The following is a 24,754-nucleotide window of genomic DNA, read 5'->3' as shown; positions in this document are numbered from 1 at the left end:
GAGAGATAGGCCTCGGGCTGGTCATGTGTCAGCAGACGGAGAGCTTAGCGTGAATGCTAAGATCAGGGCCAAAGGCCAAAGTTCGAGGTCCACTGGTTCGGGTTGGATGCCGAAGTGGTTTATTCCCTCATGGGGTGACATGACCTGAAGGGACCGTGCAAGGGCCGATCCTCCTAAAGTAATGAGTTATACTAGTGAATAGCCTTGAGGCTGGTTAGGAGTAAGGATTGGCCAAAGATTTTCGAGGTAGATACTAGAGTTGGGGCTTCCTCCGACTCGATGTCCGATGTTCGGGTTTCGCTTTCGAGCCGACGACTAAAAACTCGATCGAGGTAAACATCAGCCGTCTGAGCTGAGATAATCTGTTGAAGTCTCGATTGATAGATGAAGCCAGGCGATCGAAATAGAAAATCCGTTTGTCTGGGAACTGAAGCTAGCTACTGAGATGGGGTCGGACGCATGCGGAGGGCATGGGCATCCGTTGGCCGAAGTCGGACACGCAGGCACATCCTTCTGCCCCTCTTCCTTTCCTGCCATCTTTTCTCTTTCTTCCATCTCTTTTTCTCTCCCTTTTATCTTGTTATGATCTCCCTGGGAGGATGGGATGAGAGGGAGGGAGGCAATTAATGCCTCTGTCATATTTAGATGACCCAAGGCAATGCTCATAACATGTGCACAGTGGACAATGCACAGCGGCAATTAATGAAATATACGGGGCAATATGACCGATGGAGGCCTTGTAGCCCTAACAATGGGCTGGTTAAATTGTTACCATGCTGGACCTCCGATCTCTTCTTATCTTCTGCCGAAACGAAATTTTTCCCAACAAAAGCTTTATCCTTCATTTCGTTATATTGATGGTTGTTTAGTTTTCTTAGTCCCTGATCTATGTGGATCACAAGTTATAATTTCTAACTTCTTAATTTCCATAGATGCCATTAGATTTATTGCAAAGAGATTAAAATAATACTAAATTAATTCGAGAGAGGAATCATTTATGTATAAAATCAGTATAGAAAGATACAAAAACATGCATAAGCATGTATATCCTTAAATACAAGTTGCATCATGCATCAACTATTAGAACGTAAATGAAATATCACTCCAAACAAATTGTCATATTGTCAAATTGTAGTCAATGGCTGAGGAGAGATTTCTCCTTTTTTTTTTTTTTTTTTTTGAAAGGAGAAATCATATATCTCTCAGTGACAGTTTGAAGTTATCTACATGGTTAAACCGATACTGCTTGATCCTCCCAAAGAAGGCTACACTCCTGAAACTAAATTTGCCCTGCTGCCTGAGAAGATAGAGCCCCCTGTTTTTTTCTCTTTTGGTGAAGAGAAGATAGAGCCCTGTGGAATGCATGAGGATTATGATGGGATGCAATAATTGAATAAATAAAAAATGACGTTCTATGCATCTTCACCCAAAAAAAAAAAATGATGTGGTATGTATGATTGGCCAGAGCAACAAACTTGTCACATCACAAACCGAGCCAAGGGTGTGCCTTCCTCCAACACCAAGGTGCGCAAAAGGCATAATTAGGATTGCGTTTGTATTTCCAAATCACCCTCATGGATGGGAAATTTGTACGTTTCGCTGTCATATCTTTGCAGCAAGTCTTCCATCCTTCTTAGCTGCACAAACAACTTTGTCGCCCTGAAAACAAAAACTTTCTTTATAAAGAACCCTATCTTGGGCAGCCAAACACTTCTTACACCCACCGCTATTTCTCCACCGCTATTTCTCCGGAGTGCATCGATAACGTTGCTCTTAACTATAAAACAGCACGCGGGCATGTATGGGAAACTAGCAGACAGGCGCCATAAAATACAAAGAATGGAGAAACGCAGATGATTAGGTATGTACAGCCAATGGCCAAAGAAAACAGCATCTAACTAATAGTTGGACTTTTAAGCGACTAAAGTCACTCGATTCATCGCCAGACCGCTTCCTAGGCGCTATTTTGGAGCCAAGGCCATCGGATCGTTCTGTATTTAACCTTGTTCCAACTCTTGTCAGGCAGGGGACCCGCACCAAAAAGGAAAAACATTGGAGAGGGGCGTAACTCGGAATTCAAACTTCTCCAGTTTTTGCCCTTTGCTGACCCAGCATTTAGACTGGCCGATCCTCGAAATCCAAGGGATGCGGATTAATTATTCCGGATAATTCTCAACAAACTTGTCCCACACTGTGTACCTTGTCGCTGGCTTGACTTGCATGTGAGGTCGGACGCGTTGGAAAAGTCCAAAAACATGCAGCTTCTCAGTCAAACAGATAGCCCAATCCCATAGAAGAAGTGAAGAAGAAATCATGTCCACGTTTAGGGCCCTGAGTGCGCACCCACTACCCTTCTTCAATTCCCAAAAGCCTCCTTGAAAAGTTTACCCACGGACATCACAGGTATTACTAATTTCATTCGATGAATTTCTTCTCATTAAAATGGGAACTGGAGATCTGTACAAGAGCTCGAGGATTGGAAGGGCCGACACCACTCCTCCATCCGCTTGAGAGAACAACCAAAAAGATTAAAGAAAGCAAAGAGAAAAACAAACGGGAAACCAAAGGTTTAAGGGAAGAAAAATAAGCGAGAAACAGAAAAGATGCCTAGCGTCGGGCATCTTGCGGGGGAGAACACCTCAAAACAAAAGCATCACAAACGCTCCACCATCCGATCTTCGCTTCCTCTTTTTTCCCCCTTAATTTTCTCTTATCAGCCCTGGCTTCGGATTCTTATCGCTCTTACTCATCTCCATCACTACTCCGAATCACTGTCCATGCTCTCCATTCCCTTCAACCCTCTACGCTTCTGCGATCAAAAGCAACAAAAATTTATTGCGACCACCCACAAGATTCCAAAAGAAAATAATAAGAACAAAAAATAATAATAAAATAGGATAAATCTCAGGGGAAAACCTTTTGGCCCCAGAGGGAAGGGGAAGACCAAAAAGGCAGAAGGGGGGAAGAAATAAGGATGCCTTTATTAATTGTGACCATCAATGAGGACAGCACCCACCGGTCGGCACGGCCCCACGTGACAGCGAAAGCCAACCAATTATTTTCCCCCTTTTATTCAAAATTATTATTATTATTTTAATAATTTTATTTGTCCTCTACCCATAAAAAAGAAACCAAAGGGGAGGGAGAGCAAAAGATATAAAGCGGGGAAAGTGGCCAATCGATCAGACGGCTGCAATAAGAGGCGGACATCCAGGAATGCTCCTCCAAAAGGCAATACTCGCTAGGTCACAGGATGGACATAGTGCTAGACACCATACGTCCACGTCCATGTACCCTATTTGTTCGGTATTATTATCAGAGTAGGAGTGGTGTAAATAATAAGAAATCAGGAGCCGAAGATTCAAGAAAAGAAGATAAAAAAACTGATAATAATAGTTAATACCTTCTTCACGCATTTCTTCTCCCTCACTTCGTATCGTCCTCTCGTCAAGTCCGAAAGCCACATCCCTGGAAAACAATACTGCACCCACCCCAAAAACATATAACAAATTAGGGAAGACCATAGATACAAAATAAATATAAATAAATAACAAAATGCGAAGACAAATTTGGTATAATTCCAATTGCAAGAAATAGAACAAAGAGGTAATGGAAAGGAAGGAAACCTGGAGGCTTTTATCGATGTTCTTGGCCCGTTTCTTGGGGCGCTGGGGAAGCTTGGTGCCTTTCATCGCCAAAAAGTCGTCCTCTTTCTCCTTTCTTGAGAGGGAGATGTAGATCCTGGGCCACTCGAAGTGCTCCAGGCTCACCTTCTCCACCGTGTTGCTGCCGCCTGTCTCCTGATCGGACGGCGGCTTCGAGTCCGCTGGGTTGGCGTCAGTGGCGGTGCCGTTGGGGGCCGTCTTGTGGGCCTTCTCCGGCGGGGAAGGCGGGGATCGCTTGTCGGATCGTGACAGGCCGCCCGATCGCTCTTCGACGCCCCTGATCATGGCGAGAAAAGAAGAGGGGAATTTTTTTAGAGGTCCGAAAGGAAAGCAGGTGAGAAACGGACGGGAAGACGGGACACTCGCGATGACCAACTAATATCCCTTTGGTTCCCACTCAAAAGATGTGGAAAGTGGCAATATTTATAGCCCACAGTAGCTCTCCTTGTTACCGTGTCGAACCGAGGCGATACAAAGAACGCAAAGGATGAGCCCTCCGCGCATAGCGAACACATTCCGAACAAATTAAGCTACTACTTTCAAAAAAGAAATTCCCAAAAATAAAAGGGAAAAAAATTCCCAATGAAGAAAAGCTAGGGTTTGCTGTAACCAGGAAAGGAGCCCAAAATATTTCCAGAGAGGGGAGGAAGATTAGACCGTAGAGGTAAGATCAAAATTACTACTCAATAAATAATGTATTTTTGGGGCAACAAGAACGGCGCAGGGGCAGCAAGGTATTTTTGGCTATCAAATGGGTGGGATTCTTGCTCTCTCTCACATGGAACCGATTGGGATAAGACACAAAGGAGAGAAGATCTTTGCATTACCCATCGAACGAACAAAAAATGTTTAAAAAAAAATACAAAAACCCTACAGAAATTATCACCTGTCTAATCAAGATCTATAGCTAAGACAGCCGAAATTAAAATTAAGTAGTTTCTATGAGAACTTTATTATTAACCATCGAAGATAAAAACCCACAGGAAATAAACCGAAGCCAGAGGTACACGAAACCAAAGCATGATATCAAACACGCTCACTTTTTCGCACTCCACCTCAAACGTTCGCGTACAAGTAATGAGACTAAAAAGCTTATGTAACAAAAAAAATAAGACTAAAAAGCCAAAAGTTCCCGTCTGAGCTTCGTGAAATATCCAAAAAAAAATCACGAAAGGCATTCTTCAATTCTATCAAAAAGAAAAAATATATATTTCTCTTAATTACAGTTTTCTCTATTTATTTTTTACATTACAAAATAAGAAGTAATTTTACTTTTATAATATACTTTAGATGTCATAAAACTAGTTCTTCTACTTATCTTTTCAAACCAAAAACTTTTTAAAAATATATACTCTACAAAATAGACCATCCCAAAAAGAGATATAGCCTTCAAACTTACGCCCGGATAACACAGCTTGCATATACCATATATAGGGTTTTCAGGACAACTAAACCAAGATGAATTTGAAAATTAAAAAAAAAAAAAAAAGAAAATCCACGAATTAAAAATAAAAAATCCGATAAGTTAAAGCCAGGAGAGAAACGAACTCACTCTCCTGGCTCCAGGCACCCAACACAATAGCAGCATCCGTTCTTTCCCCTCTAACCATAGGTTACCATAGGGGGAAAAAAAAAAAACAGAGAAAAAGGTCGAATAGTTTTTTTTCCTAAAAAACAGAGAAAGGGGGATAACAGAGAGGAGTTGTTGAAAATGGATACCTGTGGAACGAAGATGTCATGGCGTCGCGGGTGGCAAAGCAGGGGCGGAGATTGGCACCGCGCGTGTAGGACCCACAGGGCGGGGGCATCGCTGCCGATGCCGCCGCGGCGGCGAGCTTCTCTGAACCAGCGGCCGCCGATCTCCGCTGGATCTTGATGCGTGAGTGGGCCGACGAATCATCCCCGGCCGCCCCCCGGCTCTCCGCCCTCGCCCCTCGGGATCTCTTGTTGTGGCCCCACTGAAGCAGCACCTCCCCGCCCCCGGGCGACACCCCGTTGATCTCATGGTGCTGGCTCGGGGCCTTCACGGCCGCGGAAGTGGAGGCGACGGCCGCGGCGGCGGCGGCGGAGGAGGAGGGCGGTTGGTTCTCGGAGTGGGAGGGGTCGGAGGGGAAGGAGACGTGGGAGAAGTGGTGGTCCTGATGCGCGGTCGATCCCGATCCGGAGCGCCTCAGAGGTTTGCCTTCGAAGGGGGAATAGTTTGGGGTCCGGACACCGTTGTCGGCGTCGTCTTCCTTGCAGGCTCTCAGGCTGTGCTTCCTTCCGTTGCTGAGCGGGACGCAATCTGGGCTTACTCTGTATCTGCTAACAAAGAGAAGATAAAAAAAGAGGTCATCAAGGGCACGGAAACGAACAATATGTGGAGGATCTAATGCTATAGCTATCCAAAAAGACCAGAAATGCAGATCGAAGACGGATTCGGGCAAAAGGCAACACATCCAGCTTTCAGAGAAGGGAAAAGTTTAAGAAATGTGGATTCTTTGTATGCCAAATAGCATCGAGGCCTTTAAATGAGCAAAATCCAGGCTTCTTGCCAAAATTACAGCGGAGAGAGGATTTTGCTCGATTTCTTAGGTAATATTCAAGAAAAACATGGAAAATCAATTGGATCAATCGAACTCCGAAGAACTCGATCCATAGAATCCAATACAATCAACTCTTTGTCTCGTAAAGAAGAAGGGCAGGTAGTAAAAGAGGGGGAGATAAACCAAAAAAAAGGTCATGTATCTTCTAGAAACTAAAGCAGAAGGCCTCGAACAAGAGAACAACAAAACTCCTTATAAAACTCTGAAAGATCTTTCAACCACCAAGAAATGAAAAGGAAACACCGCAACACACGCAATAATCTCATCTTACAACTTCAAATAAAGAGTTTTTTAAGAAAATCTTAATGAAGGGAAAAAATAAGAGAAAAAGGAACACAGAAAGCAGGAGAACCACCACAGAGATGGCCATCCGGCGAATTCTTAGCCCGCCGGCTACCATCGCCGGAGATCTCCAACAATCACCACTGGAAAACAAATTGGACTAAATCCCAAGAAAAACCAAACGAGAAACAAAGGAGAAGAGGAATAAAATAAAAGAAAATACGGAAAAAAAATAGCTCTGGGCTTCCATCTAAATACTAGCCTTGCTTTCCTTCGACCCTGGAATTCTCCCAAATGATTCTAGAGAAACCTGATACGCCTCTTAACTTAGTCTTCATAGGAAGAACGAAATCAGGCAACGCTCCGCCGGAAATCCACAAACGAGGCAGAGGAAAAAGAAGTCCCAGAGACCATCTCTTCCCAATATATGGCCGAAATCCAGCGCTAGCCGATCTAAAAACTCTAAGACTCAGGGAAAACCACCAGAAAATCGATGACAACAACCGATACAAAGGCACCGCAGGGGAGCAGCGTGATCCAAGACCCTCGCTGCAGATCAGAAAACCTCGACGAGAACCGACGTTTGCTCTCCTTTTCCGGTCAAAAGCCTAAAATGACAAAACCACAGCCGATAAGAACAACAACTAAAACAAAAATGGTAGAGAGTCGAATTGCCGGAATCCCAGAAAAGCCAAGCCGGATTCGGCAAAAGGAGAGCAAACCGTGCCAGAACCGACCGGCTCTCCGCTCCCAAGACCAAGGAAACTCGATCTATAACCAAAGACCCGCTGGAATACAAAGCAATATTCGACCAGAGAAGCGCTCGAGGCCTCCATCCTCCACAGTCCAGCGATCTCTTTATCAACAAGAAAAGAAACAAAACATCGATCTCAAACTAGGAGACCACATGAGAACGAATCCAAAACCTTCGAAATTAGAACGCCACAAAAAAGTACCAAAACAGAGAGACAGATGGAGAGAGAGAGAGAGAGAGAGGAAGAGAGAGCGAGAGATCTGAGCAAACCTCATCATGTCCAATGCCGAGGGGATTCACCGAGCGTTCGCCGTTCAAAACTCTCGAAAAATCGCATAGCTTTCTCGAGAGAAGCGCATCGATGGCGTTCTCCAAAGAACCGGAGTTCTCGTCTCTCGGATGCGAGAAAGATTCAGAGAAACAGAAGAAATCTATAGGAGATACGAGAAGAAGAGCTTGAGAGATAGAAAGAGGAGTCAGTCGGGAGGACAGGGGAAGAGAGAGACAGAGAGAGGGGAGGAGGAGGAAGAGAGGCAGCAGCGAGGACGATGAAGGAGAAATGGTGTTAAAATAGCGGCTTTATCGAAAGCGGCCTTCCCATAATACCCCCGCTTCTTGCCTTCCAATTTCCGAAATGCCCCTTCCTCCGCTCCGCCCTGGTTTCCTCCCGACGCCCAGGGGCGTTTTCGAAATTAGGGTGGCCTGCTACGGGCTTTTCCGAAATAAGAAGGGTCCCGCTTGCGGTTCGTGCGTGGGATTACTTATTCCATCCTTCATCCGTATAATGGTCCCAATGCGATCAGAGATACCTACCTGCCATCCATCATCTCTGAAACAGATATCACCCTCGATTCGGTATGACCTTTTATGGTGACCGTCAGATGGAATTGCTGTTACTCGCTGTCGCTTATGTGGCAATCTATATAATGTATTTTCGGTAAACTGGCAAACTATACTATCACACCGGTTATTGGAAAGCCCACTCCTCTTTTCTAGAAGCACTAGGCCGGTAATTCTGCGGCCGCCAATAAAGCCGGTTCGCGTCTGGGCGAGAGAGTGAAAGTCTGAAAACATCCACGGTTTACCATAACGGCCGTTATAACGGTTTAAAATAATGAGTTCTATATAACAACCCAAATTATATAGGTGGCCGATGTGTTTGACCGGTCGTAAAGAACGTGCTCGCATGGCGCTTGCCAAAATGGAATCCAAGTCATATCATCCTATTACAACAGTGATTAAATTTATAATAAAAAAAGTATTGTCTAAGACTATAGTGACACATTATTAGCTGATTCGTTAAAATCTATTCACTATTTTTTTTACTTTTGGTAAAGATTTAATCACTATTTTTGTTATAACAATAAATCGCAAGTTTGAAACAGTATCCATCGGTTAGGCGCCGAAGGCATCGTAGCACGTTGGTTGGTGATTACCTTTGGACTGTCGTGGATCAGGAGTGGCTAACGGATCGGATCAATTATAAATGAATCGAATCGTAAATGGATCAAATCAAAAAATGATCAATTCAAATATAATCTGTTTATTAAACAGATCATAAATTTAAATCTGAATCCGACCTATTTATTAAGCAGGTAACTCGATCCGATCCGTTTAATCCATTTATTAAATAAATTAAATTAGGTTAAACAGGTTAAATAGATTAAACGGATCAAGTTAAATGGATCAGAAACAGATTAAACAGGTTTTAAACAAGTTAAACAGATCGAGTTAAATGGATCAGAAATAGGTTAAACAGGTTAAATGGATTATCTGATTCAATCCAATCTAAATATTAAACAGAGTTAAATGGGTTAAACGGATCAGATATATAAAATACATATCCGACCCAATTATTAAACGGATCAATCCGTTTATGATCCGAACCCGTTTAGCCTAAATCCAAACCTGTTTATGGAGAGTCGAACACTTATCGGATTGATGGATCGGATCATATTTTGCCAGCACTACCGTGGATCAGTGGGATACGGGTATGCCACTGTAAACCATTCTGCCATGTTTCATTTTTTCTATATATTTTGAAAAAAATAATAATATAAGATTTAAGGTATATTTATCGACACCAGCAATTAGAACTAAAACTAGATCGGATACCACCATATCTACATCCATATTTGTTGTCCGATGAATACTGTTGGGGTAAATCCTCGTCTCTCAACCGATCAAGTGTAATCCTCATTTCTCTACCGACTCAGTGTGCAACTGATTAAGAGGACCACGCCAATGTTGATACCTGTTGAAGAACTAATTCAGAGTTCCAACGACCATGGTCAACTAGGACTTAGTCAGGTTTTAGTCCACTAAATTTGGCGCACGGCTCGTTATCCAGTTAGTAATTTTTTTGATTTTTTGCCAACTTTCTCAATCACGAGATAATAGAGGCCGAGCGATAGTTATTCAACGTGGGTGTTACCCACGATCTCATCTACCCACGACCATGAGAACGTGGGGCACAATAACCATCCACTATTCACCCCTTAGTTTTAATGGCAGCTTAATAAGGTAACTGTCCACTAAAGACAATAATTCTCGTGTCTCGAATTTTAAAGGGCAAAATTTACACGATATTGATTTGCTCTACTCTATCTAAAGTGGTAAGCGGGAGGACTGAGATAATATTTTTTCAGACTATTAAACATTTTGCTCTCATATTTTGGTCTTTTCGATTGTTCCCAATCTCCGATTGACTTTAGCATTGAAGGATTCTCCATCGGACAACTTATAGCAATCGGATTTGGTTTTTCAAGTTTCTCGCCATCTAGCAACCAAGCACAAGATTTCGACTCACGATCAATCATCTCATCAGAGATTTATGGCAACAGCTTGGTGCATTAGGTAGGGGAAAGCGAAACCATAGCCAAGACAAGAGCACAAAATATTCCGCTCAACGTTCATCCCGGCATGAAGCACTTCCGATGACTAATACAGAACCCAGTGCCTCACATCCGATGATTACAGCAGACCAGCAACAATTCGCTATCCTGATGCAGTAGGTGAAAATCTTTACAGAAGCTATGTATAATCTGCAATAGGCTACGGAGCAACAATAGCGGCAGCAATGGCCGGAGGAACCGACGCTACAAACTATGCCGTCTAAGCATAGTCGACGACCCCTTTCTCCATCCCATCAACAAACTTGACATTCTCACTGTACTGATCTTCAACCTGTTTAGCACTCGCATAGTGTTGATTCCCGACATATTCGATATACTGATTCGAAGGATCACCGATCTCTCTCCCCTCAACGAATCTCGAAAAAAGAAAAGAGACCGCGATCACCTTCTAATTCTTTCGGGAAAGGTTCTACCCTAGGATATTTCTGACATTTTGATGAATCCCAACAACGATTAAACGATTATGACCGTAAACTACAAGAGCTTGACCTTAGACCGCAACAAATACAAATATAAAAATAGATATTATTTAGATATAAAAACTTATATCTATATTTATTTTAAACGGATATAGATACAATTCAGATATTAGAAGTATAGATATAATTATAGCTATTACTTAGATAATTAAATTTTATAACTATAAAATCAAAGATATTATTAAATAAATGATAAATCAAGTTAATAACATGTTTATATAGCTATATATTTTTTTTAAAAATTAATAAATATTATATAAAATTATATAGATTCAGATATTTGGATGCGGATCGGATAATTATCTATCTATATCCATTTTTCATTGATGGATATGAATATGGACACAGATATTGGTCAGATATCTAAATTTTTATCTATATCTAAATTGATTCGGATATAAAAATGAATCTGGATAAATAACATCCATGCTACCTTCACCTCCTATCAGCAAAAGGTTTTTTTTTATGACAGTCTTTTCATAATTCGAGCGGTAACTTAACTTACTTAATTACTTATTTTTATTTTAATTTTAAATATTCCGTTACCTATATGTCCCATCCATTGATTCTAGGGCAACCTGAGATCCCATTCCCCAATCGTCCGATCGAAAATCTAAGGAATGGCTTATGTACCCTCCCTCCCCTTGTTTCAGGGAAACGGGTTCTTCCCGACCAATTTTCTTCGACAATCACGGAGCGTGCCATTTGACTCTAATTGGCTTGCGATTATTGGGTTCAATTTTTCTTAGTAATGTAATATGGGAACCACAGCCGATCGTACGGCCAGGGATCGGGATGGAGGTTGATAAGAACCCCGCAGCGAATCAATCCAATCGGATGGACGGCTATGATGGACGTAGAAGGGGATGCTATCTTTGGAGTACCTTCACTCGCGGGCACGTGTAACCCAGCACGTTAGATTCGACGGATGACACTCGTAGGATGCGACTTGGGACCCACCACCAACGACGGATTGGTAACTATGATTTGGAAACGATGAAGCGACCAACACCTGCCCTAAGAGCCCAATATATTGGTAAGGGTTTCGTGATGGCTTTATTTTTCCCATTTCCGTTTAAAAATTAATATTTAGAAAAGGGGCATCTTTTTGACATGCTGATGGATAGGAGGCATCACGCCGAATGGATGATCTTGATCGTGTGATGAATACGGATTTCTCCTCCAATTGTGACGCAGTGGAGTGGCACCGCCATTATATCATCCATCCAGAATGCGAACCACTTCAAACACCATCCAATTCTATTTACCTTGGTTTAGAATGATATGTAAGTATTCAAGTATGTGGGTTTGTTGTTGATTGTTGGATCGGAATTCTTTCTGATGCCGACTTGGACCCGAAAAGTCTAATCTTCCAATCAAGATCTATAATTTGTCTCGAGGTTGTGATTGGATAAGATCAACAATGACAAATAGAGCGGTGCGTCTCATCAAATTATGTGAGACTTGAGGAATCATAGCTATCACACCAATCATAAATGAACCAATCTCTCCAAACCAAGTTGACTCCAAAAGAGTTTAAAAAATTCTTGATGATTTTTATGCAAAATATTATCTATTTTTATGATGAAATTCATGAAAAAAAAATAAAAGCTTTTCAAAAAAGAAAAAAAAAATCAAAACTATAGTAGTAAGTTCTTCAACCTTATCATTTGAAAAATAAATAATCAAAATATTAGATTATTTTTACAAAAGTAAATTTTGTGACAAAAGTAACTTGAAAATCTGTTAATCAAGATATAGAAACCAAAAAGTTCAAATCTCCGAGATTATATGTATTCTTATATATGTGTGCATGCAAGCGTGTTTCAGAAAACCAATATTGACCAAAAGGATTTTATGCAAAGTATGACCAAGTGACCTTATTTGGCAACAACCATGCTTCCAATTTTTCACATTCAATATTGGGAGCGTGATTAACATTTATGGTAAATAAGAAAGCATTTGACTTTCGGTAAAACCTAGGTAAGCTGGCCATATTAAGAATAATAGAACCTTAAAAGCTTGACTCTGCTATTCGAAAACGTATACAGCAGCAGATGTAGCAAAAACTATAGTTGTTAAAGATTAAAAGTGAGAAAATGCTTCAGGATGCCCGTTTTGCAGATAAAAAAATTATCGGTCCCGCAGCTCCAAGTCGAAAACTATATGATCAGCAGACTCTCGTGTACGACAATAAATCCGGTAAGTTTTACGGGTCCTCCAGAAACATTGCAAGAAAATTATTAATATCTATCACACATAAAAGCTGATGGAGATAAGACGTTTTTTTATTCCTCCCTCCATATTGTTCAGAAAATGATGTTCCACGGAGGACCAAAACACAATTGTGACCCCATGAAGACGATTAACAAATCTTGGAATTAATATTAGTCACGTCAAAGAGACCATGAAAGTATAGGAACCACGAACCAATTTTTGTTCAGGTATCCGATAGTGGAAGGCAGACTAGCTCGATTCAGGAACCTGGTAACTAGATGAAATCAACTCTGTAAAATCATTATAGTTTAAAGCCGATGGATATCATTTAACAAAAAATACGATATTCTTCGTTTGCATAAATACAAAGCTATAATGCAATTATACTAAATAAAATTAGAAGCAATTTCGGTAAATAATATTCTTCTTGACTTGCAGTTCCAGAAAGGGGAATGAGAGTTTAATTTCAACCACGGTTGCCAAAAAGGATAAAAAGAGTAAAGTTTAAGCACCTATCTGCACTAAAATCCTCTTATGCATCAACGGTAGATTTACCGTAACCTATGGCTTCCCAACCACAGACCCCACAACTAACCAGAATCCTTTTTGAACCCAACTGATTTGAAATCTAGACCCATTTCTGCCTGCATGGGTCTCAACTCCGGACCTGACCCATGGTAGCCTCACTTCGGTCTTAACCACCACAAAGCCGGCCAGCCCAACTTATATGACGGAAAACCAGGCACACATCCTAGACCTTGAGACCAACAGTTGGGTCCAGGCCGACTCAACCCACTTCCATTCCCCACTCACAGGATTAATGGTCTAGCCAGGGTCCACGAAGCTACATAAAAATAAAGCATGATGTGTGTGTGAGAGAGAGAGGAATGGATACCGAAATCACTCGAAGACGTCACCACCTTCTGATCTATTGGCCATAATGAACGTGTGCGCATGTGCTCCATAAGGTGAGGATAGATACCAGTCTTGCAGCCATCTTATTTTTATTACTCTCTTCATCTCATAGCGGTTGTGTATTGAAGTCATGGCCTGATTAAAAGAACCTTAGAATAGCAAGATAAAAATTTATCACCCTTTTTCCCCCTCAGTCACGGGCATGGGCCACGCAACGTTACGGACTCGTGACAAAACTTTAATATATCTGCTGAGATTAAATGAGGGCAGTCAAAGATTATTGATTGCATATAGATAGATGGGAATTCTTTATACGAAGCAAATTGTTGGAGAGTAGATCAGGATTTCTTGACAATATTTTTGGCCATCCCTACTATTTATGATGCAACCTGTTCTCCACATAAAAGCAAGCTTGTGCTTTCCTCCTGCTAACCCCCTAAAAGCTGGAAGCCTCGTTCCAGCTGACAGATAGATCATAACCATCCGTCAATCTTGATTCCAGGCCACGCACCAAGCTGGATACGGATCCTACAGAAAGATACAAATGATGTGCAAACCGAGGGTAGATGGTGGACCTCGCTTATGTTACAAATGTTCAGAGACAGCAAGATATTTGCTCTGATAAAACATAGCAAGCCACCAACTTAATTTTAGCAACGGGAAAAAATAAAAAGGATGGTGAAACTTTGACTCGTAGGGTAAAGAAATCTTGCTTCCCAGATAGGCTCTAGGATAGTAAATATGTTATTAACCACCTAACAACAGCTAATTCTGACTTGTGGTTAGAACCTAAAGCAAATAAAAGTAGGGAAGGGAAGGGTGCTAACGGAGAACCAGCAGCATAACTGATATTGACAGGTGGTCACAAAATTTTGAAACAATACGGGCTTTTCATCTACCAAGTATTCATACAGAAATTGAATCGATAATGAAGATTTATTTTTCTTTTTCTTATTTTGCTTCAAAACGCAAACAAATCGTTCTTAGGTGAGTTTAATATGATTATCTGTGATAGAGTAAACAACCTTTTGTAGAAACAAGAGAGATTTGACCGAGACAAATCTCCAGTGGAAGACAAATTGTCAAGGCTATCCCTTGACGGAGCATGATAGATGGAAATTATCCTTTCCAGATCCTGATCTTGAGTCAGATTTCATCACTCTTCAGTTGACTCCATGCTCCTCTACCTGTGATTCCCTTCTACACGAATTCATCCAGAAGAATCAAATAGTTAATAAAACCATTAGTATCAAGCCTTATCTCAACTACAGGGTGGCTTATAAAAGCCTTCTGCACCAAACTCTACCATGGATGTCGCTCCAGCAGTACCTAATGCTGAAACCTTAACAGGTTGTCCGCCAAACATCAACCCTCCCACCTTTTCAACAGGCTACCAGGCACCGGCATAGGCCCAGTGAGATGACTTTTTCTCCAACTTAGATATAATAGCCTCCAAAAACGATCCCTCAGGTTCTCTACTAATTAGATTTTTCTACATGGATTTCCTTACAGGATGGTCTCCTCTGACAGAATCCTTGCTACTTTATTAACCTTTACAATTTTATGCTGACTCAACTTTTTTCAGTGAATAGTGTGCAAATATTTGCTCTATTATTACTATCTCAGCTTGACTTGATAATGTGCAACAACATATCATAGAAAACCTGGTTCAGACCTCTTCATAGACTGGTTCTTCTGAACACCATTCTACCACCGCAATGTTATAGCTTTCTCTATACATGAAGATATGACAAGATGATGACTAACAAAGTTCAATGTCGCAATCATCATTCATGTATAATGTTTCGCAGAGAAATGCTGCTGCATTAATAATATCTCAGCATCTCAAACAATTGAAGTACTTGTTATCATACCGCTGACCATAAAATGTCTGACTATACAGCCGTGTTAAAACAAGAAGTCCATGTTACAGGTGCCATTCAATTCTCATGTTTGCCAGAGAAATAGTCACTATTACCATCTTGACAAGACCACAGACAGGATTTCACAAATAAAATCAGATACTTCATTACAACTAATTTAACTTATTGAGATGGTTAACCCCAACTCTGTTACAATGTTGCTCAACGAACGGTGCCTTACAAAATAACCATTATCCTATTAATTCAACAAGAAACTCCAAACATGATGAAATGACAAGATCCAGGTTTTTAATAAGAACCTCCCGCAAAATCTCAGTTTAGTCATCTAATAGTCATTTTTGTTATTTTCAATATGCAGGTAAGTTGGAAAGTGACTTTGAGAGCATATTTCAGCAATATGCAGAAATAAGTTACACACGGCAAAACTAATTAGAAATTATGCCTAATTTGTAAGCAATTGCTTCAAAAGGAACTTCAAGCATGGGACCAAAAATCACCTGATTTGAAGCTTGATTGGATGTAGTACCACAAAGATAGGTCTAAATTATGATCATTTTTAAGCTTTGTTCATCTTCGATTTTTTTTTCCTTTTTTGGTAAGAAGCTTTGTTCATCTTCTCTAGTGAGCTTAAGAAACTTTTGGTCTACATTCCAAGAAAAGAAGCATAATCAAGTCCCCCATAAACCAAGATTCAGAAGGATATCTTCGAAGAATAATCCATGTAGGTGAAAGAGGCCTTAAGAGTGAGAGTTAAGATCATCAAAGTGACTAACTAAAAAACTAAGAATAATAGATGAATGAGAAATCCACTCCCAAAACTTTGTGAATTATGGGAAGCAGTGCAAGTAATTGAGCAAATTAATCTAATATATCAGAATGTCTAAGCAATCAAACAAGAAAGGAACGGAAGCATGCACAAGCTCTTTCTTCATATCTGCCTGTTTATCACCATCATCTCCTTCCTCCTCCTCACTGAAACCTCAATTGTGATTTATTAGAAAATCAAAAACAAATTGTTCAAAAATGCTTCAGCAACACTTATTGTTAAACATAAAAGCCTGATCAACAATATGAAGTAACATAGATCCATAGCAGCAATCAAATAGTTGATAACTTGAGTTTCTTTCTCATACATAAAGGTGAAATTCGATCAAAGTCAATTGGCAAATTTATTTACTTTTGCCATTTGGACTTACTTAGGTGCAACAAAATATCAACCCCAAAAGCTTATGAATTCTTCGAATGATGCAATGAGTGATTAAAGGTAATATCTGTGAATGTCTTAAGATTCAGATCCATGCGAACCTCTCCAGATATAATTCCTACAATCTCAAGGTGTTTTATGATTCAGTCATTCACACATGCACATGCATTATAGCTGCTTCTTTGTTGTATTATCATGATTATAACCCATGGATAATGCTGAAACATTTTTGGGCAATTCGTTCAAATTTTATTCTTCTGAATCACATGTAAGTGGTTTGCTTTTATATACTTAAGATTTCAATCAATCATACAGGAATACAATGCAGATTTGTATAAGTAATTCTGTAGTTGATAATTGAAATTTAAATCAAAATCATTTTGCAGACTTGTTTACTTCTGCTAATCGGACTTATTTAACTTCTCATTCCACCCTCAATGAAGTAAACAGAAAATCATACTCCTGACGTTTGGAAGTGGCTTACCCTTTCCTGCATTTGTTTGATTACCTTTCACCACGAATGAAGTGGTAGAATCTTAAATGTACTAAATATGTAATGATCGCAGCATAAATGCTATATAGAGACTATGCATCGCTAGCTTGCAGTCAAAGAGGAGATCAGATATAAAGAAACAGGAGGAGAAAAGTTTTTTTTTTTTTTTTTTAAGTACACAAGAGAACTGAATCATTTACCTGTACAAGAAGTCATTTTGCCAATGAAAACATTAAGAAGATTCGTATATCCTATAGCTATGAGGCACAAAGAATGCAAAAAGACAAGTTTCACATTTTCTGAAACAACATTCTACTAATATTTGGTCTTGCATTTTACTCCAATAGATACATATGAGAAGAAATCATCAAATATGCATAAACCAAGCATTTGTAGACCAATGCCACAAAAGATGTAGCAATCGTAAGCAGAAGCCATCAAGCACAAGCAAATGTAGGCCTGACATTACTTTAAAAGAAAGGTTGCTAGACAAAAACCTGATAAATCCATTCAATAATGATCTAAACTCCTCTATTAGAAAAGCCTTGATATCCATTCTTCAGTCTTCTATATGCTTCCCTGGTGCAACAAGGCCTGAGGGACCCACTCTCTTTTCTTTCCATCATGACTATTCTAGCTGCAATATATCAACGAAAGTTTTTAATACATACATACATGTGTGCCTGTATATTTAGGAACCTATATCGGTATCTGTTTATCCCTCGATCTATATATATAGATGAATTACTTTCCTCTCAAGAAGAGAGGGTATCTGTAACATCCAAGTAACACTACTAAGCAAATTTGATGATTATGAGGAAGAACCAAACTGAATTTCATTGAGCCACTATCATAGATCAGGATAATGAATGACATTAGCAATTGAGATGGAAGATCATTAGCAACATTACAATAAAAAATCCAGCTTATGAATCATGATGATTGAAAATATATGTCATCATGATTGCAAATATCATCAAGAAAGTCAAGTCATTTATACAAATGGTAAAGAAAAAAAGAAGTGGGCAGCTTCCAGTTTGATGATATTTGTGTCCCTACCCACTAGTGATTGCTAAATTGTCAAAATCTCATGAATTTGTTTGGAACTTAGATATCATAATCAAATTTATAAAACATTATGCTGATGCTTTATTACAATAAATGGAATGGATATGTAAACTTGCTAATGCACATAAGATGGTCTATTTCCCATGTCAGACTGGTTAGTATACGGACACCACAGGGATATGTACTTGCACATGGACAGCAATTACCCTAGACATGTTACATGCAGTAACTTGCTCATAACAGTCTCTCCAAATTGGTAATATGCACACAATTATAACCTACAGATACCAGCTTGGTTACCATTACAATGCTCACATGCACATATACAAGAATAACATTCAGAATTACTTGTATAAGCACAAATATAACATGAACACAACAATATCACTTACTCAAATTTCCTGTTTCCTATTTCTTTACTAAATAGCTTTTTCTGGGTGGTTTACTTCAACCTTTCAACATAAGCCCAAGAACCTATCCTCACTAAAACCTCCTCAAATACTCATTACACCTGCCCACACCATCTAAGTTGTCTCTTCTCAGTTCCATGCCCATAAACAATCTGATAGATTTAGAAAATTAGGTGACTGCAATCTAGCCATGTGAAGTTGCAAGCCTTATTTTATTGAGTTGATCGTGCATCACCTTAGAATTACCTGTCGACTTCATCCACCTAGCTTTAGGTATACCAGTCATGTCTCTGGTAATCCTGCATTCTTGCACACAACAGGCCTCAGATAATGAAAATGATCATACTATAGCGCTTCTTGACAATTACATTCCGCATACAACCTTCTAAGTAAGATTTTCATCAATCAGTTTCCAACCCCATCTTATCAATCAGCACTATATCATCAGCAAACAACAACTGAGGTGCATTTTCATGTCTATGAACAATAAGTTCATCTAATACGAGTGTAAAGAATATATAACAAGATCATGTATAAGCTAAGCTCATATTAGAAGGGAAGAATCAATATCAGGAGCAAGTACATGATGCAGCTAACAAGACTAGCTCTTTTACGTCCTCACTATGGCTCATTACTTTTATTATTGCTGCAGTCACAATTAGGGTTTGAGGGTTAGTTCTGTTCAAGGCCCCAACTTCAAGCTTGCCTGACAGCATTGGAAGCCCTCCCTCAATCACTGATATAATAAACCTTGCCCTGAATGCTATCAATCAGCTTTTTTGCTTAGTTGAACATCTGTTCAAGAAAAAGGAAAGGATAGTAATAATAACTCAGTAATACAGTTCTCAAATGTCCCCTCCTCATAAGATTCATCTTGCAGACATGATGTAGACTGCTGAAAGAAGGCGGCAAAGACAACTCATGAACCTGAAACACCCCAACCAGAGCCCCCATGCCATGCAGTGGCAAATTAGTCCCTAGGAATCAAAGCTATTCTTATCATGTACAATTAATTCATTTTGGTAAGAAGCATGAATCTTTCACTCATTATTTGAACATTTCTCGAGCTTCTAAAAAAAATCTCCAAATAACCATTCCTTAGTTTCTTGATAAACCTTTCAAGTCAGTATAGCGCATCCTAGCATTCACACGAACGCTTCCACCACTAGCCCCAAATTAATGATCATTAGCTGACAAATAATTTCTGAGTAAAGATCCAAGCATAACAATCCTTACAGTTTTTTAAAGGAAACAAAGAAAAATATGAAAAAATATCAAAATGTGCGATCCTGCACGTAATTGGATCCCCTATGTGACAAAAAATAAAAAGAAATCAAGGAATATCCAGTTGATATCGGTCAAAGGGTACATATAAACGGTGGTAAAGAAAGATTCTTTGTAAACGGAGTGATTCTTGTAGAGTGTGAGGTGGGAACTTACTGCGCCTTGGCCGTCTTGGGTCACCGCTGGAGGGAAATTTGCCGAGCTCCCCCATTCTCTCCTCCTCCTCTTCCTCCTTTCCCCTCCCTCCGATGGCGGTTGCGACCGCACGTCGACCTCCTCCTTGTCACCGACGGCGTCCTTCTCCGGCGGGATCGGCGATTCTGGTGGAGATTCTTAATCCTTAACGGTGGCTTCGAAAGGATCCACCTCTCCGGAACCAAAACCCTCTTGTTTTCTCGGCAAAGAAGGTGGCGCCCACCGGCCCACGGGCGGGCCCTCAGGCCCAAACTCTTAGTCGGGTTTCAGGCCTGATTCATTTAAATTGATATTTTTCTGGCCCAAACCCGGCCCGTGATCAGCTCCAGTGGTGGGAGCTCGGCGGTTACCAACCAACTCTACATCAATTCGAAGTCAGTTAAATATGTATTTAGACATTAAGCCTAAGGTCCGCTGCAGAGTTTATTTTAATTTTATTAGAATGCATATATGTTTCCATAATTGGCCAAGGTTTGCCTTTGTATCTTTTTTCTATTTCAACCAACTAATTTGTGATCTCGTAACTCAAACTTGCAACCTCCCCCAGGAGGTAAGAAACTAACTTATAGAACAAGTTTTTTTTTTTTTTTTTTTCTTTTTTTTTTTTCTTTTAAATGCTAAATATTACATCTTTTTTTGTCTTTTCATGATTTTTAAATTAATTACAAAAATATAACTATGGAGATGCAGACAAGCTGAGCTGAGCTGATTAGAGCATCTAAAGTAGTAAATGGTACTCGAAATCTTAATGATCTAATCAGATTATTTTAATAGTAATCAGTTTTGATAATGATCAGATTTGGATCATATTTGTATGCGACCTAATTTCTTATCAAAATAAACTCAGATTAAGCTATGTTTGAATCTGAAAAACCAACAACTAAATTTTGAAACACATACCATGTCCTTAGTAAATGTAAATATAAGAATACGAAGAAAATTGGTTACATGATGTCTATTAATTCATTTTCTTTGTATAGATTTTAATTCCAAAATTCCAACCATTTTTATGTTTCAATCAAATAAAATATAAATAAAATTTCAATTGTATTTCAAAAGTAATTAGGTTTTTCAAAAGATCAAGTATTAGCTTCCCATATCATACTCCTTATATATTACCATCTGCTATGGACAATTGTAATAAGGGTCATTTTAGTTTTGAAAATTGTTAACCCTTGATTAGTTGCACCGCTAAAATCATGTACAAATTGGACCTAAAAAAAATTCAAATATGAACTCTAATCTGATTATTAATAGAGTTTGATACAAGTTTGGAGCTTATTTGTTTTGAAAGATTCAAATCCGAATCATAAATCAAATTTTCTTTTGAAGTTCGATTGCAGAAACTATATGGGTAGGATTTGAATTCAACCTATCATAAATCAATGTATTTATAATTGAAACATTATAAATATAGCTAGGACAACTTGTATATAAATCTTATTTGTGTGAGCAGCATTGTGTATAAATCTTATTCATGTCAGTGCAATAACTAATTTCATATGTAAGAAGAATCTAAATGGAGATGCTTAACACATCCATGTCAGGGGACTTGCTTTGCAAGTAGTCCATGATATTGTAGACACCTTTCGTGCCAACATACCATGCTTATTCCCCCTGCACCTCCAATGCTGCAAAATAATAATAATAATAAGAAGGAGAAGAAGAAAAAAAAGAATAATAATAATTATTATTATTCTCATGTAGAGGTTCCTCCCAGCAAATTCGGATTAGTACCTTGAAGCATCTAGATCTGCTGGATTGCAACTGTTTGGGTGAAAAGGTGACCTTTGCAATTCATGAATCATTATGTGAGAAAGCACAGAAACTCATGATGAAAAAAATATACAACCAGCTCACATAACAAGAAACACTTCAGTAGAATAATTGAAAAGCTGATGACCCATACGAACTCAGCCCCTATTGTTGTTCTGTATAGTTATAAAATAAACATAAAAAAAGAAAAATGATGGGAAAGGAAAGATTGAGCTCTTTTTAAAGACCATATTTTTGAAAAGTTAATCATAGAATATTTTCTTAACAAGAAAAATTTAATAAAAATTTAATTAAGACATAGAAATCTATAATGAATGATTAAAAAATATAAATAATATGTTCACATAATTTTTACAGAAATGATAATGACAAAGATGTTGACATGATAAGAAGAAATCAGCACCATACACCAATTCATTGTGAAACATGGTAAAGACAATCTTGGATCAATACTTAGAATGTTTGAAATGACAAAGCTATCGACACTGAAAATATGTCACTGCTAAAAAATCAAGCTACGAGCAAGGTCCAATCTTTAGCTAGTTAATGAGGAAAGAAGCACAAAAAAAATATGATAAGGAAACAAATAAAAAAATAGACAAAAGAGTGAATACCTGTTGAACACAAACCTAGAGCTTGGTGACCCTCTTAGCTGATAGTAATCTCAAATTCTATTTTCTTCTTTGAAATCAACCAAAGAATCTCATTTAGGTGTAAATTGACATCTTTATCATCTATTTTTATATAATGATCCTTAGAGATAAATGAAAAAAAAATGGAGAAATCAAAATCCATGGAACCTATCATGGAACAAAACAAAGGCTACTCTAGAACAATAATCAAACTTCCAAAATGGTGAGAAAAATTGACAACAAGAAAAGATACACCCAATAGCATTATTTATCACATCTAAAAAAAAATATGTTATCCACAGAGCATTAGTTTGTATTAATCAATATTAATTATAATTAAAAGTCTAAAATACTATCAATATATATATATATATATATATATATATATATATATATATATATATATATGTTATGTTGGAAGTTCCTGATCTATTCATATTAGAATTTTATTTTTAATTTATTTTTGTTCTATATTTCTATACTAATTGAAATAGTTTATTTTTTAGTACTATTCTATTTTAGTTAAATTGAATCTTAGTATTAATATATTTAAATTTATTTTTTTGATTATAATACGAGAGAGATCACGATTTTATAAGTAGTTTGAGAGGGTTACACAAAAAGTGTATAAATGTAAGTTATCTTTATAAGAAATTAAATTTATTATTTTAAATTTTATTTTTAAAATATTTTTTATATTTAATATTTATTTTGGATTTGGATTGGTACATTCAATTTATTCTAATTAATTTATATATAATATCATTTATATGTACATAATATTGTTTGAATTTGAACTAATTAAATAGTTCCGTACACAATAACAAGAGTACAACAAGCTTATCAAATTATAGGAGATATTTTAAATATTTTACTGGAAGCGGTCCTAATTCAGTTGTACCACAACAGCTATAGATTCCTCATAATTTTCGGTTATGCCATCGCCATTCGTTTTTTCCCTCGGGCGTGCCAGAACGATACCCTCGCGCTAAATCTGGCCGGTGCTCGGTTGAGGCCTTCTTTTTCCCATTGGCGACCGCTGCCATCGTCTCTGTTACCCACCCCCACCCCCACCCCCACCTCTCCTCTCTATCTCTTTCTATTTCTGAGATATATTTATCTATCCATATGCCTGCTCTAATTCCAGGTCTATATTTATCCAGCTATTTATTTATGTATTCCACGCTCTCTTCTCTCTTCCTTCTCCCCTCTCCTCCACGCTTTACTCTTCCCTCCCCACGACCCCACCAACATTCTCGATGGCTTTCGTGGTGGGCTCTCATCACCAAATCCCATTCGGGATTGTCCGTTTAGCTTCTGGTTCTGGGAAATTTCATCTCGTAGTCTATCTGACAAAGGGTTAGAGATCGTGGAGTTGGTCGGGAATAGCTGACGGTTATAAGAGAATGTATCAGATTCTAAGGATAATTCTCAGATGGACCAGCTTGGTATAAAGTTATTCCTTCTTCCCCCCTCTGCGGATTATTATTAATTGGACATGGAAATATGAATCATGCCTTTAATTAATTTAGTATTTGTTGTTTGTAGGCATCCTTCGGAAACCTCTAATTATTTCTGATTATTTAATTTTTTATTGGGTGATATTTTAATGATGCTGGGTTATTGAATTTTGGGTTGATTGCACTATGTGGTTTTTTCTCCTGTTAACCGGTCCCCCCTTTTTTTTAACTCAATTTGATAGAATTCCCTCAAATTTAATAGTATACATTTTGCCGTTTGTTTCTCTTTTCCCAACTATTGGTTTATTGCACATTTTATGGTTATTAAATTAACGGTATGCAAAGGGAACATCATTTCGTCAAAAATTTTAATACATAACATGGTTGTAAAAATGCAATTTTTGTTGCTATAATTTTGGTAATATCTTATATTGCTTTCTTGATATATGCTCAGAAATCGGTTATTGTGTATTTTGTTCCTGTTTCTGTCCATGCAACATTTTAACTTATCTGCTTGTGGTGTGATAACATAAACCA

General features: G+C 38.5%; 1 protein-coding gene and 1 long non-coding RNA gene across 5 annotated transcripts; both read right to left on the bottom strand.

The window, feature by feature from the left end:
* Window positions 1-1,153: 1,153 nt before the first annotated feature.
* LOC105042527 (uncharacterized) lies at window positions 1,154-7,840 on the bottom strand. Of its 4 annotated transcripts, XR_003800941.2 has the most exons (6): window positions 7,557-7,839; window positions 5,385-5,969; window positions 3,627-3,942; window positions 3,404-3,481; window positions 2,917-3,295; window positions 1,154-2,809 (listed from the first exon to the last, which is right to left on the bottom strand). XR_003800941.2 is itself a non-coding variant. In XM_073252825.1 (5 exons), the coding sequence occupies exons 1-5, from the start codon at window positions 7,562-7,564 to the stop codon at window positions 1,266-1,268; spliced, it is 1,074 nt and encodes a 357-aa protein (XP_073108926.1). In that variant the 5' UTR covers window positions 7,565-7,840; the 3' UTR covers window positions 1,154-1,265. The 4 variants fall into 4 exon arrangements, 3 of the variants coding, with proteins under 3 accessions (XP_073108926.1, XP_073108927.1, XP_010918088.1); XM_073252825.1 differs by lacking the exon at window positions 2,917-3,295 and having other exon boundaries at window positions 1,154-1,352; window positions 7,557-7,840; XM_073252826.1 differs by lacking the exon at window positions 2,917-3,295 and having other exon boundaries at window positions 1,154-1,352; window positions 5,385-5,966.
* A 9,847-nt stretch (window positions 7,841-17,687) lies between these two features.
* On the bottom strand, window positions 17,688-20,582 carry LOC105042520 (uncharacterized). The gene is made up of 2 exons (XR_831544.4): window positions 20,311-20,582; window positions 17,688-18,029 (listed from the first exon to the last, which is right to left on the bottom strand). It is a non-coding gene; the product is annotated as an uncharacterized lncRNA (long non-coding RNA).
* Between the last annotated feature and the right edge of the window lie 4,172 nt (window positions 20,583-24,754).

This window comes from Elaeis guineensis, chromosome 2 (assembly GCF_000442705.2).
Source record: "Elaeis guineensis isolate ETL-2024a chromosome 2, EG11, whole genome shotgun sequence".
In the NCBI taxonomy this organism is placed as follows: domain Eukaryota; kingdom Viridiplantae; phylum Streptophyta; class Magnoliopsida; order Arecales; family Arecaceae; genus Elaeis; species Elaeis guineensis.
The sequence above is the reverse complement of the archived record's forward strand: the minus strand, read 5'-3'. Positions and strand labels throughout refer to the sequence as shown.

Coding starts and splice junctions, on each gene's coding strand:
- LOC105042527 (XM_073252825.1), bottom strand. Junction 3,482..3,626: donor ACATCGATAAAAGCCTCCAG/GTTTCCTTCCTT, acceptor GGGTGGGTGCAG/TATTGTTTTCCAGGGATGTG. Junction 1,353..3,403: donor AGAAGAAATGCGTGAAGAAG/GTATTAACTATT, acceptor TGCATTCCACAG/GGCTCTATCTTCTCTTCACC.